Consider the following 19,614-nt stretch of genomic DNA (forward strand, 5'->3'; position numbering starts at 1 on the left):
ATATGATCGCATACAGGAAATATCATACTTCTGAGGTTTTTCTTGCAGATTGTAGTCCATTACGCTAATAACTACAGAGTAGGAAGTTTCAGGCTGGATATCATTTTCAGTTTAAGTTGGAGGAGTGGTGGGAACCATATCTGTCATCATTTGATCATTGATTTCTAGCAGCTTATGCTCAGGGATGTTTTCTTCGTAGACTTGACGAGTAAAGCTGAGACTGGGAGCCTTTTAGAAAACTTCTTAAAAGTGCATTCTTACTACACAAGTGGCAATGGAAAGGAGCAGGAGAGTATAACATTTATAGAATTACATCAAAGATTTTAATACTTCCCTTGCGTAAACTGGGTGATGTCTGTGGGGTTTGTCAATTTTAAGCTGCTGTGTGTTCTTTACTATGTAGAGATGTTCATTTCTGTGGCATAATGTCTGTTTATCACCAATATGATTAAAATGATAAATGTTCATTATAGAAATTGAGACAGACCTTGTCAGGAGCATCATCACTGAATGCATTACCTGAATACGGATTAAGCTGCATTTTGTTTTGCATACTGTGTTACACTGGCTTTTTCTGTTAACTGTTGTTCTTGTTGCTGCATTTTAGTGCAAAGTGATGTCTCGAGTAGCTCTGGACTTGTTGGAGGAGTGCAGCCACCCAGCGTTTCAAGTGGTTCTGGGCTTACTGGAGAAGGGCAGCCACCCAGTGTCTCAAGTAGCTCTGGACTTGCAGGGGGAGTACAGCCACCCAGTGTTTCAAGCAGCTCTGGACTTGCAGGAGGAGTGCAACCACCAACTGTTTCAAGCAGTTCTGGTCTTGCAGGAGGAGTGCAGCTACCTACTGTCTCCAGTAGCTCTTCTCTTGCTGGCGGAGTTCAGCCAACCAGCGTCTCAAGTAGCTCTGGACTTATGGCTGGAGTGCAACCACCAAACGTCTCCAGTAGCTCAGGGCTTCTAGCTGGAGTGCATCCACCCACTGTCTCAAGCAGCCCTGGCCTTCTGACAGGAATGCAGCCACCCAATGTCTCAAGCAGCTCAGGAGTTCTGGCAGGAGTACAGCCACCAAGTGTCTCAAACAACTCTGGGCTTCTCATAATGCCACCACCCAATGTTTCAAGTAGTTCTGGACTTATGGGAGTGCCACCACCAAATATTTCAAGTAGTTCGGGACTTCTGGCAATGCAGCATCCAGCTGGGGTTCAAAATATGCCTCATTTAAATATTAGTGGTCAAAGGATGCCAGGAATGCCTCTCATAGATATCCGTCCAGGCCTAATACCCCATTCGCCTGGACCAAGGTTTCCATTAATGCAGCCAGGAATGCCACCGCAGCGTAGTATTCCTCCTCCAGCAATCCTTGATCCATCTCTTCACCCACCACCTCGAGGTCCTTTTCCTCCAGGAGATATTTTTAACCAACCAGAAAGACCTTTTGGAACACCAGGAAGACAAAATATCGATAGCATTTCTAATCCAGAGAAAAGACTGCCACTTGGAGGCGATAACATTCAGCAGGAAGGAGACAGAGATTATCGCTTTCCTCCAGTAGAAAACCGAGATAATCTTAACAGACCATCTCCAGTGGATGTCAGAGATTCTGTTGGACGACCACCGGTTGATCCCAGAGAGGGCATGGGAAGGCCTCCAGTAGATGGAAGAGAACACTTTGCAAGACCACATGTAGACATGAGAGAAAATTTTGGAAGACCAGGTATAGATAACCTTGGTCGACGAGAGCATTTTGGTTTCAATTCAGACAAGCACTGGGGACAGAGAGGAGATTATGATGAAAGAGAGCACCATGCCTTCCCTATTTATGGTGGCCCTAAAGGCTTCCATGAAGACAGAGAGAGGTTTCGGCATGTAAACTATAGGTTTGACAGTAGAAGTGGTCCCAATTGGAATAGAGGATTTGAACAAGATGCTCACAGAGATTTTGATGACCGCAGAAGACCCTGGGAAAGACAGAGGGATAGGGATGACAGAGATTTTAATTTTTGCAGAGAAATTAATGGGAACAGGTTTGGAAGAGACAGAATGTCAAACAACTGGATCCCCCCTCCACATCCACGGGTGTTTGAATATTTTGATGGGGCCACTTCCCAGCGCAAAGCCGATAATATGCCCCAGGTAAATGGTGAAAATACAGAGACAGAAAGTCAGCCACCAACTGCACAGGTGCAGGACGATCCAGAACTTTATGAAAAACTGACATCTTCCGTCGAGATAAACAAAGAGAAGAGTGACACAGAAGCTGATATAGAAAGTGAACCAGTGGTAGAAAGCACAGAAACTGAGGGGACATAATCATCACTCAGTAGGTAAAAGATACCTTTTGTAAAGTTGTCATCTCTCTGTAATAGATAAATGGCTGACTGGACCGTAGCAGTTCACTTTTGTCTGCCAGAATTAAGTTAATCTGATGTTCATGTTCATCTTTCACTTAAATAACTGTACAACTGACTTGTATAGAACACTGTTCTTAATTTGAACATGGTAGGTAAACATTTTTTTTATTTCTCTGGTAAAGCATAAACTTGCCCCCACTTGCTTTTAATTTCACAAAGATAAAATAACAGCTTGTCAAACAAAGACTTCCTATGGAAGAAAATGGAATTTTTTAGATACTACCCTTAGGTTGGCTATCGAAATTGTTATACTTGAAAACAGGTGCTGGTGTATCTTGTCCGTGTTTTTAGGCTGCTGCAGAATTTTAAAGTATAGACAAAGCTGTGATATTTTATGTTCCTACAATTCGGCAGAAAAAGAAATGGCCCATGTTATTTAAGGAGCATAACACAGAGATTAAAAGTGATTTTGTAAAATCTACACTATAGTCTCTGTTTTCTCTAAAGTAAGTGTTTGTGATTTGTTCCTCGTACTGCAGTGGGTTTAAAAAAAATGAAAAAGTACATTTTAATGTTGGGTGCATTTTGTTTTTAGATGCCAATAAAGCATATTTGTTTGATAACAGTGTTCTAGGTATTGTATTTTTTTAAAAACCTGCAAGCTCTAAAAACTTGGAATCAGCTATGATATGTGCTTAGCTAGTTGTTGCAAAAGGTTTATATTACTTTTGTAAGACCAATGCAACAGTTATATGTGCAAGAAGCATATGGTTTTTACATCAAAAATCATGCAGTCATATTAGTTTATGTAAATAACATATGTATGTAAATATTTGTGTAAACTGTTTGTAGATACCACTTTTTCTGTGCGTGCCTGTGTATGTGCACGTACTCACAGAATATTGTAGACAGTTCAATAAAATTGAAATGAAACTAGGTTGTAAAAATTTGCCTTTCACCTTCTTTAGGTAGTAAGATAACAAAACTTATTTCACTGCAATACTGTCAAGCTTATATTTACCTTCTCATGCTCATTGTTACGATGTTCTTACTACTTTTAGAAGGTGGAACATGATATACTGTAAGAATATACAGTAGGATTTTAGCTTTTTAAAATGCAGATATGCATGAAGCCAAAACTTAAGCAAATATTTGCATTGTCTTATTTTGTAATATATTTGGTATTCTGGATAGATAGTGGTAGTGTTCAAGTACTTCGTGGTTATTTGGTTCTAGTGACTCAAAGTCCAGACATGTTGCACGAAAAGTAAAAAGCTGTTGTTGGTCTAAAAAACCCTACATGTTTTTAACAGAAATAAGGGGGGCTTTGTGTTTTGATGGCTTAATATTGAAGTAGAACGTCTTGTTAAATTGTTGAGATGAATTGGCTGCTTAGGTAAATTAGTAGTGCTATTCTCTCCTGTTTCCCCTACTTTGCTGCTTGTTGTATCCTTTAAATTGGTGGTGAAAGATTTGGCTATAGGGTAATGTCAGATTTTCAATTTGTTCCACTCAAGTGCATTTCACCAACTTTTTTCAACATAACTTTTGTTAAAATTCTATATCTGAAAGCATCCTTTCACTCAGTTTTGAGAAAGTTGTTTTTCTCTTGCATAATAGGATCCAAGAGTAGATTATGTTACATGAATGCCCCTTCAGTAGAAGAAACATTTTTAGCTCAGACTAGAATTTTGATCTTTAACATTAAAGCGTTAACATGCAAGTTCTAATTCCCCTTCTGCTTCCCCCAAAGGGGTGAAAGTATGAGAATGTCACGTGAATGTAAAGCATAAGCATGCCTTTGAATGTAGAAGCAAGTTACGCATGTGTGTGTTGCCCTCTCCCTCTGGGAGGTGGGGTATTTTTTCACGCTGTGTCATGGTTCAGTTTTTCCTTTACAGGGACTTTTATTCCGGATAGTAAACAAACTGTCAGCTTAATGAAGGTAGCCCTTTGAAAGAGTGGACTTGAATGAATGATTCTTTATCTACTGTGCAAGTAGTAGTCATTAGGATGTAGTGAGGTATGCATTAAATAACTATTGCTTCGTAATAGACCTTGCTGATGTGTTTATTACCAGAACGTATCTCAGGAGTTGAGATGAACAATGCTTAAGGTGAAAGTACCTTCATGGGCAGACTCTGGCTCAAAGAATTTGACTGCTGCACCACCTACTAGTAGTATTCTGGTCAGGCGGATATGGTTGTGTGAAAGTCCAAACGCACAAAATAGCTCTAAAGATACTTTATGAACTTAAGGGGTTTTCTTTATTTCATTTTAACGTGCAGTTTGAAAAGGCTTCATTCATAGACCACATAAATACTCAAAATCAAACACATATTGGCAGTAGCTTTACTTTTCAAACATTTTGTTAAATGCCTCTTTAAAACTGAAAGTTAATCTGTTTTTCTAAACTGGGACTGGCAGTATGCTAAATTGCTCATAGTATGATGGTTTAGGTAAATTACCAGGTGAGAGATATTAAACAATTTGGTTGGTAGTGGTATAAAACAATGTATCATTTAATGATTTTTTCATCTTTGTTAATATCTTTCAAGCATTAATAAATTGGCTACTGTACATATGTGTTATACCATCAATTTCTAACAACTATTTTGCTTTTTTATAGAATAAAAGTTTGTTGTACAGTCTTCAGTTGCATCATGTTTACAGCTAGAACTGTTCCATTTCTTATTTTATTAATGTAGCATGCAGACAAATATTACCAAAATAGCTGTATTCAGAAGGGACTTAATATTTTTAAAACAGTATGGTTTCTTTATCTTGCCAGTAGGAATTTTTAAATCTTTTATTAGAGTTTGAGTGAAGACTTCCCTTTGTCACTGTAGATTAAGCCATCATAAGACAACACATGGACTGAAAGGAGCTGTCCTGAGATCCAGACCAGTTCGTTGATGTGGTTCATGGTAGTGATGTAATTTTTGCTGATGCAAAGGGTAAGAGTGAGAATGGGACAGAAAGAAAATGGAGGCCAGGCATTTGGGCAGCCGTTCTGGCTTATGCCTGTTTAAAGCTTGCTAGAGTGATGAAAGGTGTCGATTCTAGCAACTGAAGAAGCTGACCTACTATTTATATAAGTAACAGACCTATTGAAAAATATTTCAGGTAGCTTTGCAGGCAACACAGTATATTTAGGCATGCACATTTACTTGAAAACCTTATGCATTAGTAAGTTCTTTGATGTATTTATTACCTTTTTAAACAGCCTGTGATTCTGATCTTTCACTGTACTGTATTTGAGCAGAATGCTACGTCCATAAAGATTACAAAGATGAAACATAGCCTTCATTTGCTATAAGGACATGATTTCTTTGCTGAAGCCTTTTTCTGTGAAATATTGGTACACTTTCATTTTTATATGTAGTGCTTCACATTGTTATTACAAACTCAAGGGAATAGATTGTTAGATTCCTTTGCTTCAGTAGAGTGCTATACCATTCTTCAAGCCATTTCAGTGATTTAAATGGCTTTATTTATGAAGTTAAGGTACTCTTAGCCTGAATAAGGCAAGACAGGAATACTGTAATCAAGCCTGTAGCGTGGCACACACAAGCATTACTTAAGCACAGTTGGAAAATTATCAAAAAAACTGTCTATAGAAGGTATTTATAAAATAAGCCAATTTATTGCAGAATTCTCTCAAAATACAATGTCGGCAGTTTTGAACACATGCAAGGATACGTTATGCTGGTCAACACTTAAAGTACTCATTTTCTTGATTAATGTTCCTCTAACTCAAATTGTTGGGTCATTTGATTTGAAACTGGTAAAAATGGATCCCAAATTTCATTCTTTATATTTTCAGTAATGTATTTAAAAATAACATAATGATAAGGGTAACCTTTTTTGTCTCTTGATACTGGGAGCTGAACCGATACAATTTTGAAACCTATTCAGAGTATCAGGAGTCATCAAGAGTAACTAGCAGAATTTTTTGTTATTTTTAATTCAGGTAATGAAAGGACCTTTCTTTCCCTGTTGACAGCTATTGCTGATTCTTTGAGTTTTACATTAGTCGCATTTTCCTTTCAAGTGCTGAGCTTTCACAAGTAAGCGTGTACTGTGAGACCATCTACTTGTGTAGATGATTGATTTAAAAGGCATAAAGGCAGGATATTCTTTTTTTAATTGGAAGCTGTTTATTTGAACAAGAATGGCAAAAGCATCTTTCTGCCATGTTGCTTTACTGTATTCATTCGCATCAGCAGAAACTTTGCACTGGCAAAGAAAATACCATATTGCAAGACTTTCATAATTTTAACTAGTCTTATGTCTCTCCTTGAAGGGTCATCTGAGTGATGTTATTCACTCCACGTAGTCTGTACAAGTTCTTTGGGTACTCAAACATTTTAAATTTTATTAATGTACGTACATGATATCTCATAGGCAAGAAAAGTCAAGTAGAACTACTAAAAATAAAATTCGTGGCATCTCTTTAAGAGTAATAACTTCCAGCAAAGGTGTATAGGGTCCGAAAAGCGTTTCTTGTCAGTGATGGGATGGTATGAAAGTCTGTTAATAGGGTTTTTGTTGAAGTTGGTAAACTGTAAAATTGCATTTGCCGTAATTCTTGTATTCCTTTCTATCTTGCACAAAGTTGATGAAAAAGGGTATCTCATTGAATATCGTACTCTTAGTATCTTTTAGATGCTCTGCTACCAAAGATTAGAGGAGGGGAAGGACTAGTGGTCTTTGCACTCTTAAAAATCAGGAGGTTAAGATATGTTGTGCAGTAGAAGATGAATGTATTTTCTCTTTTTAAGAAGTTTAAAATGCACGTTTCAGCACTTGCATAGTAACAGTGATATTAGTGGTTTCTCTGGTTTACTAATCTTACTCTGTACTTGGTCATTTTTCTTTTAAACTTAATTCTAAATACTAATCTTAACACTAATGCTAATTTTAAATTTTCTCTTCTTCCTATCAAATTAGATCATACTAATGCCCTCAGACAAAGGACTATTGTGCTTTAAAAAAAAAATAAATCTGGTCAGAGAGTATTTTATCCTGTAGGTGGGTTAGTTGAACATAGTTTCCTTCCTGATTTAATGCTTTAATGATGCAATATTCCTCTTGAATGATTTTCTATGTGCATATCTGTGTTATAATGGATATGTGTTCACATTAGCATGTATCAAGCTTTCTGTTGACATGCAGAAAACCTGAGAGATTCTTTAAGGTAGATGATTTGATGTGTTTCTAAAACTAGGGTAAACTTCGCATCCATATTGATCTGTATACTGGAGCATTATAATTGTGTGCAAGCCAGTGCAAAAGTCCTTAATAGGTGAAGAGTATTAAATGGATATAGAATTGTTAATTCAGATGTAGATTGGTAGGATTCACATACGCCATAGATGCTAGGACTTTGGATCTGAATGTCACTTCCACACTAAAGGAGAGATCATATTATAATTGCATCTGGGAAAATAAGAAATTTAGCTTTTTCTTGATAACAGCAGGAATTAAGTAGAAATAATCTTAGTGTTTTAAGTCCTTTCGAAAAATCTATCTGCCTTCATCTAGTCAAAGGAAGCTCTGTCATTGTCACTTTAGTTGACCAAGGGTAAAAATTACTTCAGACTTACGCTGTTTCTGAAGTAATCGGAGCTCATTCAGCAATGCAGCAAAATGCAGTTTTAAGTGTGCCTTAAGTTTTTACTTCTGAAAAGGAGCATATATTTCAAACTTTAGACAAAAATGTGGACAATATCAATAAATTCTTGTCTGTAGAATTTTAAATGTAATTTTGGGTTCTGTGATTTTCGTCAAGAAAATTTTTGTCATTTCAGTAGTGTAAATACATAAATAATAAATGGACACTCAACTTTAATGTTCACTGAAACTTATACTAGTCTGTCCAGTTCATTTTTCATTTATTTTCACGTGCTTGCAATACACTATTTTGTCAAGTGGTGCCATCACAGAATTCCTCTTGCCACAAATCAGAAATACCTTTGAACTATGTAATTCAGTTGCATAATTGAGTTATTTAAGTCTAGGACAATCATAAGTCTTTCTTCTGAAACTCGTGGATTTCTTGTACAGTATGACTACCAATATAGGCAACTCACTATTGAGAACCTTATTGTTCAAGCTATCTGTGATTAAAAGTAAAATACCGAAAACAAATTAAAGTGCTTGCTGGTTAATTTGGACTTTTGTTATTTATTAGAAGCAAAATAATGGCATCTTCTCAAATTCCATGTTGATTAAAAAATTCACCGTATTAAAAATATGAACTTGATGGGCTGTAGTTCTATGAATTGATAAAATGAGTGAGGAACCCATTATTTTTATTAGAATATAAACCCTTGATCTTCAGGGTTTTATAGGATAAATACATTAGTTATACAAATACATTAGGATAAATACATTAGGATAAATACATCAGTTATACAAAATATTGAAATGTAGTCTTCAAGTTTTGTGTGCATACTGTCTGCAGTTTCTGTGTGTACACTTTATACATGCTTCGCACCTGCAATCCTCGTTGCAGGATCAGAACCACTATGGAGAACAGGAAAGTGGCATGAAATTCCAGCAGACACCAAAACTGTTGTACAGATCGGATCTATATGTAAACCACTGGATAGATAATGTTGTTTCAGAGGCAATAGCTTGTTAGCCTAATTTGAAATAAGGTGAAAACTCAGTTAAAAAGCATGAATAAACCTTTCTTTTTTTTAGATTCAATAGAAGTCAATGCACACATTCTGATTAAATATTTACTAATTAACAAGCAAGCCAAAGATTTTAAGTAGTTCTGAGCGTTTTTCTTAATGTTGCTCATACCTTAATTAAAAACAAACAAACCAACCCCAACAAAACTAAAAAAAAAAAAACCCACAAAACCCAGGAAGGTGTAAATATTTGTAAGATTACAAGGTTCTTGGAGAAATAACTTGATACAAATGTTAATAATACCTGTTTGGATATTTTTAAGTAGTCGATACTGCAAAACCCAGGTAAAAGCAGGATAAAGAACTATCTCACTTGCAAGGAATGTGCTGAACTGAGGTGTCAGTGTAAAATCCAAGATTTTTTTTTGTTCCTTGTTTGTGTTCTCTCCTAGTCCAAATACTGACCTCGTTCGGGGTTCCACTGTGAACGCTGATTAGAGGATCTGCTGATTAATGCATGTGTATTTTGTCTAATATGTAATACACCATATGTAATACAGTGAGAACAGACACAGAGCTAGTGAGAAGTTGCGAGTGATGTTGTTTGGGGCAAAACCATCAGAGATCAAAAGAGGAGATTACTGAATTGTGTGAACCACCAGTCTGAAAGATGACTGTTGAGGAATGTCTACTTAGTACAGAGATAATTACTGATTAATTTTGAGAATCTCGGTAGTTAAAAGTGTGCATTTCACAATAGTGTCCTGCTTTGGAAAGTCCTAGCTACAGTATTATTGGCTATCTGCTATCTGTAGAAAATACAATTTTCTTGATGAAAACTATTACATTACATTTCATGTTCTTTCTAGAGACTTTAAAATAATGCTGCTTCAGTCTTAGTACTAAACCATATGTGATATAGGGCATAACTCTTTTACCAGTGGGACATTGCTATTGGCTTCATTGGATCCAGAATTTCAAATGCTTTGTCTTGTGTGTCTCAGTTTCTTCTTCAGAAGAAGCAGCCTTTAGAAAAGTAGGTAGCAGAAGATTATCTGGTTCTAGTTTCATTGACTTTTTTACTGCTTTTAAGCCCAAAGCCTTCTAGGGGATGTATTTTTCTTTCAAATCCTGTTCCCCTGTGTAAGTACTTATGAGCAGGCAGCCTTAATAACGATTGTTCCGAGATTCTGAGAGTATGGTGGAATAGATTGTACAAAATGGCTGAAAAAAATTGCAAGCGCTAGACTTGTCTAGTCCTGTGCTAGGAAATTCATGGAGTGAAGGAAAGCAAGCAGATTAAAGCTAGTTAAATGCATTGGCCTTACCTTCTGGCTTTCCCAAAATGATCATACTTTCTAAGTAGATCTTTTCACTGCAGCACGTAGAGCAGCCCTGTAATACACGGTCACTGTTCTTTGTTTAGAATCCGTTATGTCCTCTAGCTTTCTTTTCCCTGTCTGTTTACTGCTTTTTTGAAAGGTTGTGTTTTATTTAAATAGCATTTTTTTCTTCAAATGATTTAAAGAAAAATGAATGCACTAGGTTAATAAAGTTTTCTTATTTCATTTTAGAATGTGCTGCCTAACTCTCAATAAATTTCCTTCTCCAATGAAAAGTTCTTACCTTTCTGTATTAACTAGAATAGAAATAAGAATGGATGACATGTAAAAAAAGAAATAAAATTTTTATCCAAAATTACATATCTTTGTCATGATAGTCTGGTTACAGCACGTTCAAGAACATAACTAAAATGGCATTTTTCACACCACCTAGCAGTTTATGCTGTCTCTGATATGCAACTTGAAAAGTCACCGACAAGTTAGAGCGACCTCAGGAGCTGTCCCATGCAACGCTTGCACACTGTAGTGAATGCCAAGGTCTTGCATTTCCCTTCTCCATTCCTTACCTTGTCACCAGATATTTTAGTCATTCACAGTGAAGAAATGTAACCAGCAAATGATCTGAAAATTCTGAAGAATTTCACTTTATCCAGCTTTGAGAATTGATTTGTTGTAAATGTCTCTCATCTTGATACAGAAAAGCAAGCAAACATAAATCCAAAATGTGTGAACAAATATGTGAAAGCAATTTTCTATACATTTCTAGCATTTTATGGGTAAGAAAATAAGACCCAAGGAAAGTCTGCTAGAGAACTGGAAAGGTTTTAATTTGTGGTTTGTTTTACCATCTGCTTTTTGAAAGCCGTCTATTTGAAAATTGAATTTTCTTAGAGGTCCTTCCCAAGAAATTTCCCAAATGTTGTTCTTTTGTCTCATTAAGTTTTTTCAAAACTGGGACCTACTAAGCATCTTGTAATACGGCTTTGAAATTATACATCTTGTCTTACAGTAATTGTCTAGCATTGACTTGAGCTGCATACTGCAAGATACACAATACATTAGAATTCGTTATTGTTGAACTATTGATGTATGTGTATATATCCATTTTATAGAAGCTTCTGGAAAGCTTAGCCACAGTATTTACACCAGAAGAAAGGAAACACAAACTACAGTATGAACTCTTCCTCTTGCTGTGCATGTTACACTCATGGTGTTCCTGCAGCTGGTGCATCTTTGTTTTGTCTTCCACTCTTGCTGTGTCAAAAGAGTCAGAGTTGGACATGGCTGTGTTCATGTATAGATTTAAGTGCACAGCATCTCTGAAAATTAGGTGAATGTTTAAAAATCTAAATATTAAGTTAGGGTTCTAAATGTAGCTTGCTAAGAAACATTGGGTTGGTTACAGCAGATCTTTACACCATTTGGTGGTTAGGATCTTACTTTTTTAGGTAAAATGAAACAAAATATTGCTGCATACATAGGAAAGGTTTGGGCTTGTTGGTGATTGATTTTGTTATGTGAGAGTATAAAGTTCCCAGCTTTATACTATAGAACATGGTGCTCTGGTGGACTGTGACAGGCAAAGCCTTAATTATTCTGGCACTTGGCTGGAAAAAACACCTACCACAGCTTTTCATCTCAGGCACAGGCAGACACCTTGAGGGTGGGCTAGTCTTGAGCCATATAGACACGAGGCTCCCACTCACCTCGGAACCAAGGTTTTCTTTTCTGCCTGAGCCACAATAACAGTATTGCTAGAGCAGGCAGCAGAATAGTCTTTTTATACTGAACTTTTGTCACATGGTTAATATTTATAAATAGGAGAAGTGTTTCAAGCTAACTAGTATGTTTTTCAAGTTTAATCATTGCTGGCAAGTCAGATTTGTGAACCAGGTGCTCTGCTGGAAAGGAACCCTGCTACGTGCAAGAAAGATGAGAGATGATTAGACCACTGTAGGTACTTGTTTGGATTGTTCTGAAACATAATTGTATCTGAAGCTAATATAGACATGTGATTCCCACTTCTAGGTCTCACTTTCTGGGAAAAGGCTGAGTTAAATTCTGAAACTCTTCGGGGTTCTGGCCTTCTGAAATACTGGCAGTAGGTGGATACCTCAAATACACCATTCACTTGCATTTGCTTTCCCATTCCTCGTGTAGTATTGACTGTGCTTGGTAATAGCTGGCACAAAAGTGCTACATCCCATCATCATCAGTGTTCCTAACTGAGATGTTCTTAGGTCTCCAGTGGCCTTCTGAATCCTTCTGATGCCATTGTTCTCCATTTCTAAAGCATTTGAGATAGGAAACTTGGCATGTTTTCTTTTGGCACAAAATCTCTACTGGAGTGACAAAACACTTCCCAAATTTGTATTTTCACTCTCATTTCTTTCTTTCGCAAAAGCTCATTGCAGTGAGCATTTCAAAGCTGATTCTTAGGGCATGGTTTCCAGTGTCTTCAGTCAGAAGGTGAAGTTTTGATGGGTTTTGAAGGAACAGTTTCCATATACTCTTGCTCTTCCTTTATGCTTTCCCCACATGCATAAAGCAGTGGTGTCCACCAGCCACTGCAGCCTACTTTCTTGCCTTCTTAAGAGGGAGGGTCCAGCATATCCCCAAAAGATACCTGCAACTTCTGTGAAGAGCAGCTCCTCAGGGTATGTGCAGGGGAAGGAGCATGTGAGAAGAGTGATCCTGCTTTGCCAGGACACCTTATCCAGTGTTTGAACCCCTCTGTGCAGCAAGCCCATGAGTATAGAAGACAACAATGGCAGCTGGATGAGTCGCTCCCCTAGTTAACTATCATCTGTATTGGGGCTCAGGGACCTTATATGAATTACGAGGCCAGCAGCTGGGTATCCCCTTTGTGAAGTGTGGCCGGTTCTGACATACTTGTTCCGAACACTTGAAATAACCAAGCAAAGCTCTAAACCTTACCATTACCTGTGAAGTTTGCAGATACTGAGTATTGCTAGGTCTTGTCTGTGACATGAGGCAAACGCTCCCTTCCACATGCACCTTCTTCTGTCTCTTTAAAAGCAAAACACTATTGCTCTTTCACTATGTAATTCTCCCCTGTATAAAATCAAGCTAGTTGAATGCAATAGTGGTGAGAGGAGTTGTATATCCCCTGCTCACAGAGGTAACTGATATGGTGAGGATCCTATACACCAGTGCCATTAAATTTGTCGTTTTCAGGTGGTGGTTAAATCTTTCCTGGATCACAGTATTTCTATAAACAAACATGTATGTTCTGGCTGGACAGACTGTAGTATAAGAAATTTGAATTTGTTTCTTTTTATTCTTTTACCTTTTATCCTTTATTCTTTGTATCCTGTATCCCTGTACAGTGTGGTCCTTGAAAAAAATTATTAGTAGTTTATTAACTTTCTTCTCAAAAATGATGTTTTCTGCATTTATTTCTGTTTGAGTATATCACAACATAAAGGAGTGAGAGGAGGATGCAAAAATGAGCAGCCAAGCAACAGCAGAATAGCACAGGAACTAGGAAATCTGTTCTAGCAGGACTGAAGAGTGAGTTGTGTGCAGGAACAGGAGAGATCTTTGAAGCTCAATCATCTTACCCATGGTTAACGATGTAATATTTTATTCTGCACTCTAAAATGATGAACACGTTCGTAATCAAATGCATAGGCAGTAGCAAGCTGTCATGTGACAGAGTATCATGGGATTTTTCTTTCAAGAGATCCTGGTTTTGTGAAAATTAAAATTAAATGGTATAGAAGCTCCTTTCACAAAGATGCAAAAAATGTTGCATTTTCTAAAATGTTTTCTAAGCACTTGCTGATTTTGTAGTGACGCAACGAACTTGAGATTTGATATTCCTCTCTTTAGTGTTTTAGTACTGATCAAATAGTTTTTAGAAGTGTCAGCAGTGACCAAAGGGAGAGTGCTGTGGTTTTGAAGAATTGTGAAATTAAAGGATTTGTGAGGGACATTAAGTGAAGTCACTGGGGTTTATGTGTGTTTTCACTTGGTTATAATGTAGAATTGGTGCCTAACTAGCTGGCTGCTGTTCAGGGTTAACACTGTTATACTTCGGCATTTTGTTTTGCTTTAGGTTTTGGTAATTTCAAACATGCAAGAGTTTGGGTTATGTCAGCTGTACAGACCATGGAGGTTCATGCGTAACCCTGTGAACGGTCAAGAGGAATCTTGTAAACTAAGGAGAAATGATCATTGTAAGCCATGATGTTTGTAAAAGCTATGTTAAAGGGAAAAAAGTTATTCTGAAAACAAGAAATGCTGAACCCTACGTTAATGAGAATAGGGTGTCTGTCTTCGTTTGACAGAAACCGTAATGAAAAACAGCTGAAATAGGTGGTAGGAAAATATCTGGCTTACTTTTAAAAAAAAAAAAAAAAAATTAATCACTTACTTCAGTTTCTTTGCCAAGATCTTTAAGATTAATCTGTTTGTTCTCTTGAAAAAGAACAGAATACAGAAATCTAACCAAATGCTTATTTTAAAGTCTTTCTGAAAAACGCAAGTAGACTTTAGCAATTACTAAGAAGCTACAGTAGCAACATAGGGCCAGTAATTTGCAACCCATAATGAGTATCTTTGAGTAAGGGATGCTACCCGATAATTAATTTTCTTTTTCTAATTTCAAAATAAAAAGGGCTTGTGAATATTTATTTCTTCTAGTTTTTTAAAGTAATTTTAGTATCTCTTTTCACTATTGCTTGCAGTTAAGATGGCTTTTCTTCCCCGGATTTTGCTTCTACTTTATTACATTTATTTCCTGAGCCATGGTTGTTTCCTGCTGTGAAACCAGCAGAGGGTGCACAGAACATACTTTGTCGTAGCTGTTTCTTCACAGTCCCCTGTGGTGTTGATACATGGAAGCCAGATAGCTGCCCTCTTAAGCCCTGTTCATGTGAGGTACCATATGACTTGAATACGATTCTCAAAATAATTCACTGTTGCGCTTCAGTGCGCTGTTTTCCACACGATTCGTGTGTGTACATGCTAACTGCGGGTAATTTTTCCCCTCTGTTGTTTGCCAGCCTCAGGGTAATGTACAAGTTCCTACATACCTGGCCTTTAAACACCTGATATATTTAACAGGGATTACACAGTCAACATTTTCATAGATCAAAGTCTCCTTTAAAAAATGTTGGTGAATCTTAGTTGTTTATCACCGTGAGATTTTGTTGGAAAGGTCTATGAAGGTGGATGGTTAGATATTTCTCTGCTTTTTTGACTGACCATAACAAAGCTACTCTGGACACTAACCTGCGTTAGCACGGAGGCTCTGCTCACAGCTGCCACCCTCCCTCCCCACTCCCACCAGCTAGCATTGCCTAATAACTCCCAGTTTCTATCTTATCTGGCCCATTACAAAATAGTTCAAGGACTTAGATCTAGCTTTTAAAAGTTTGTTTCCTTTTACAAGTCTTGGGCTCCTTTTTGTCAGAGTGCTTCTGCTCTGTTTGGTCCTGAGGCACTCTTTATTTTATTCATCAGAGAAACATGGTCAGGAGAGCTCAGTTAAGAAATGTAGCTGAGGGAATCGGCTTTTTGTTATCTTTAGTTTTGATTTTGGGTTTTGTGCATGTAGAAATGCTCTATTTAACTACCATTTAGTAAGTTTTATTATGTTGAGTACTTTTTTTTAACCATGTAATGTATCATGTCTGGAAGGGGACCAGCCAAGTACACCTCTGGAGAGAACTGGGTAAAGAGCTTTTACCTAAAACCATCTATTCTAGTGCTGGGGGTTAGGATTTGAGGTGCTTCGTAGTTTTGTCACGGCTTTTAGAAGGATTATTTTGATCCTATTACCTTTTGTATATTATTCCCCTATATTTACATAGACCCTCAATGAGATCAAATTTCTCTGTAGAGTAACGTTCATGAGCTTGCATGTATTTAGATTAATATATCTCATCCTTCTCTGGACATGATTATAGGAGTGTTCTAACCCAGTAAAATATTGATAAAACTTGTTTCCAGACTAGGAATGTTGTAAATATGTTTGATATTTCTGGATAATGTGACTCTGGTGAGTGATACGTTTCAGCAGATAGGTACTTCCATAATTTTTAGACTGCTCGTGTTGTTTTATCATAAGCTGTGTAGGAAGTCGGTGTGCTGACAGGGAATCAAGTACTACTCCAGAGGAATCATAGAATCATAGAATTGTTTAGGTTGGAAAAGACCTTTAAGATCATCCAGTCCAACCATTAACCTAACATTACCAAGTCCACCACTAAACCAGTTAAGGGTAGAGTAGCAATTTCATGTTTCCTGGCTTGGTGGCTGGATTATTTATAATGAAAGTAAAAACCAGGAATCATTAAGATTGGAAAGGATCTCTAAGATCATCAGTCCAATCATCAGCCCAACACCACCATGCCCACTAAACCATGTCCCAACGTACCACGTCTGCCCGTTTTTTGAACGCTTCCACAGGCCTGTAGGAGATTGACAGCCCTCAGTAACGGCTATCCCGCCTTCAAATCCTGTCTCTCCGACAGGGATTCCCCTTCCCCTGGCAGCCACCTCCTGCCTCCTGGCAGGGCTGTGGGTGTCTCGCCATTCCTCAAGAGTTGTTGGAGCGCTTGTCTGTGTAGTCCTATTTCTCGGTTTTGATGTCCATCTGCATATCCTAGCAATTCAACAGTTCAGAAATGGGAAAGTACCTGTAATCTTCCATTTTCAGCTATAAACCAGTCTCTAACATCAGTCCTGTGAGAAATACTATGAATGCTTTAAAATTTTTTTTGCATAGTGCTTGGTCATTTATATGATGAAGCCTAATGAATAAGACAGTCCTTTGGCTTTAGTCACTTATAAATTTGCTCAAAATGGGTAATATTTATTTTACTATACTCATCTGAAAGATTTCTTAATGAAATCGTTGCCTTTATGTACTCTGTTTTAAAAATTAATGTATTGCGATGGTGAATATATCATACAACATGGAAATTATTTATAACTATATTTAGAATCATAGAATTGTTTAGGCTGGAAAAGACCTTTAAGATCATCAAGTCCAACCATTAAGCTAACATTACCAAGTCCACCACTAAACCAACTGAGGGTAGAGTAACGATTAATTTCATGTTTCCTGGCTTGGGGCTGGATTATTTTTTAATGAAAGTAAAACTAGGAATCATTAAGGTTGGAAAGGACCTCTAAGATCATCAGTCCAACTGTCAGTCCAACACCACCATGCCCACTAAACCATGTCCCAAAGTGCCACGTCTACCCGTTTTTTGAATGCTTCCAGGGATGGTGACTCCACCACCTCTCTGGGCAGCCTGTTCCAATGCTTGACTACCCTTTCTGTGAAGAAATTTTTCCTAATATTCAATCTAAACCTCCCCTGGCGCAGTGCAGCTTGAGCCCATTTCCTCTTCTCCTATTGCTAGCTACTTGGGAGAAGAGACCAGCACCCACCTCACTACAACCTCCTTTCAGGTAGTTGTAGAGAGCAATAAGGTCTCCCCTCAGCCTCCTCTTCTCCAGGCTAAACAATCCCAGTTCCCCCAGCCGCTCCTCATAAGGCCTGTGCTCCAGACCCTTCACCAGCTTCATTGCCCTTCTCTGGACACACTCCAGCACCTCAATGTCTTTCTTGTACTGAGGGGCCCAAAATTGGACACAGTATTCCAGGTGCGGCCTCACTAGCGCCGAGTACAGGGAGACAATCACATCCCTGCTCCTGCTGGCCACACTATTCCTGATGCAAAGAATATGTATTAGTAATATGTATTAGTATTTAATAGTAACATATTCAATACTTTGAGTATATTGAAAACATGAGCACATTTTATATATAGTTTCAGTAGCTTAATGTAAAATATGTCACAGGTACTATTTTTGAAGACATAAAAGGAGTCTTCATAAGTTTAACGTGTAGGACCGTACAGCTGTGGCACCTGGGCAGCCCTAATTTAATTTCTGTAAGATTATCTTAAGGAGAGGAGGGAAAAAACAATCTGTAGTCTAGTTTCACAATGTAAACATTAATATCCATTTATCACCAGTATGATACAGTTGCATAATACCACTTTGAAGGATTTTTTGGTCCCACAGTGAAGCATTTTTATCCTGTTTAATTTTACCCTTATGTCTGGCTATCTGAGTTTCTAATGCTTGGTTGTTAGATAAGTGCCTAATTCTGTGAATTAGCCTGCCATAAATCACTGAAATACACTCGCTAGCTCAATTTCCTGTCAACATGTTTCTGTTTTGTAATTTCTCCTATTTATAACTTTTTTCCAAAAACATCTTGTTTTTCCAACATCTTGTTGGAATCAAGATCGTTGTATGAAATACAACTTGATTTTTGTGTATTTCTAGCAGGCCAAGTTCATTTCTAGCTGAGTTACACTGTAATTAAATCTCTTACTTTGGATTTCAAAGCTTTTAAAAAAGATTTCTTTGTATTATTGCTTGTAAGAAAAACCTTTCATCGTTCCAATTGAGTCTAATTTTTGTAGCTCTTAGGTGAAAACAGAAACCCAAAACTGCAGTTGCCCTAAAAACCTTTTCTTGTGGATTTACGGTCTTAGTGAAAGCAGAAACCCAGAACTGCAGTTGCCCAAAAAACCTTTTCTTGAGGATTTACAGACATCATCCTATGCTCTTCCTCTCACTCCCCAGCTGTTTGTCCTTGTAGAGGTAGGAAAATGTCAAACCAGCCCTAGAGAACATTGATTTAGATAACTGGTGTAGACTCAAGCTTTGAAGCTGTTTCAGCATGCTGAGATCCCTCAAAATGTTTTAAAGTTAATCAGTCACTTTAATGTCAAACAGCAAATTTCAGCCTACTTGTCGTGGGGTTTGCTTTCCTTAGGTACTTCTTTCCTCACTCTAAACCATAGTCCATTGGTGTCTGGGATGCACAAGCTAGAAACCAATGACTTAGGCAGCTCATTATGTATATAATGCTGGCAGTTCTTTCTTTTCCACATAAACACTGTTTCTGCTTCAAAGATTGCTCAGATGCTGGTGAGGTAGCTAAAGCCTGTGATGTCTGTGACTCTGGGGGCCGTTCTTACACAACAACATGGGTTCTGCAGGGAAATGCAACGTCTAGTTGCTAGTACAGTAGTTTTGAAGTGTGACGTTATTTGTACTGACTTAATCGTTAGTCTCATTTTTACTGGCTTGCAATGGTTGGGAGGAGGGGTGATGAAAGGAGGTTTGCATCTAAAGGAGCAAGTGATTTGAGGTCTGCTTTGCTTTACTAAAATCTTAATCTCATTTGTAATAAAATTAGTTGGAGTACAGTCTGGGCCTGTT

The 19,614-nt window shown here is 37.6% G+C and overlaps 1 protein-coding gene across 5 annotated transcripts in view; it reads left to right on the forward strand.

Annotated features, from left to right (window-relative positions):
- Nucleotides 1-19,614, forward strand: part of SCAF8 (SR-related CTD associated factor 8) — a 104,184-nt gene that overhangs the window by 61,643 nt on the left and 22,927 nt on the right. For 2 of the 5 annotated variants that reach the window (XM_075706728.1, XM_075706730.1), the window contains exon 20: nucleotides 608-5,638. In XM_075706728.1, the coding sequence (XP_075562843.1) occupies nucleotides 608-2,307 (1,700 nt within the window). In that variant the 3' untranslated portion in view covers nucleotides 2,308-5,638. Of the gene's footprint in view, nucleotides 1-607; nucleotides 5,639-19,614 lie in introns of those variants that run through there. The other 3 variants (XR_012830900.1, XM_075706729.1, XM_075706731.1) reach the window with 3 other exon arrangements.

Source organism: Pelecanus crispus, chromosome 3 (genome assembly GCF_030463565.1).
Source record: "Pelecanus crispus isolate bPelCri1 chromosome 3, bPelCri1.pri, whole genome shotgun sequence".
NCBI classification, from domain to species: Eukaryota; Metazoa; Chordata; class Aves; order Pelecaniformes; family Pelecanidae; genus Pelecanus; species Pelecanus crispus.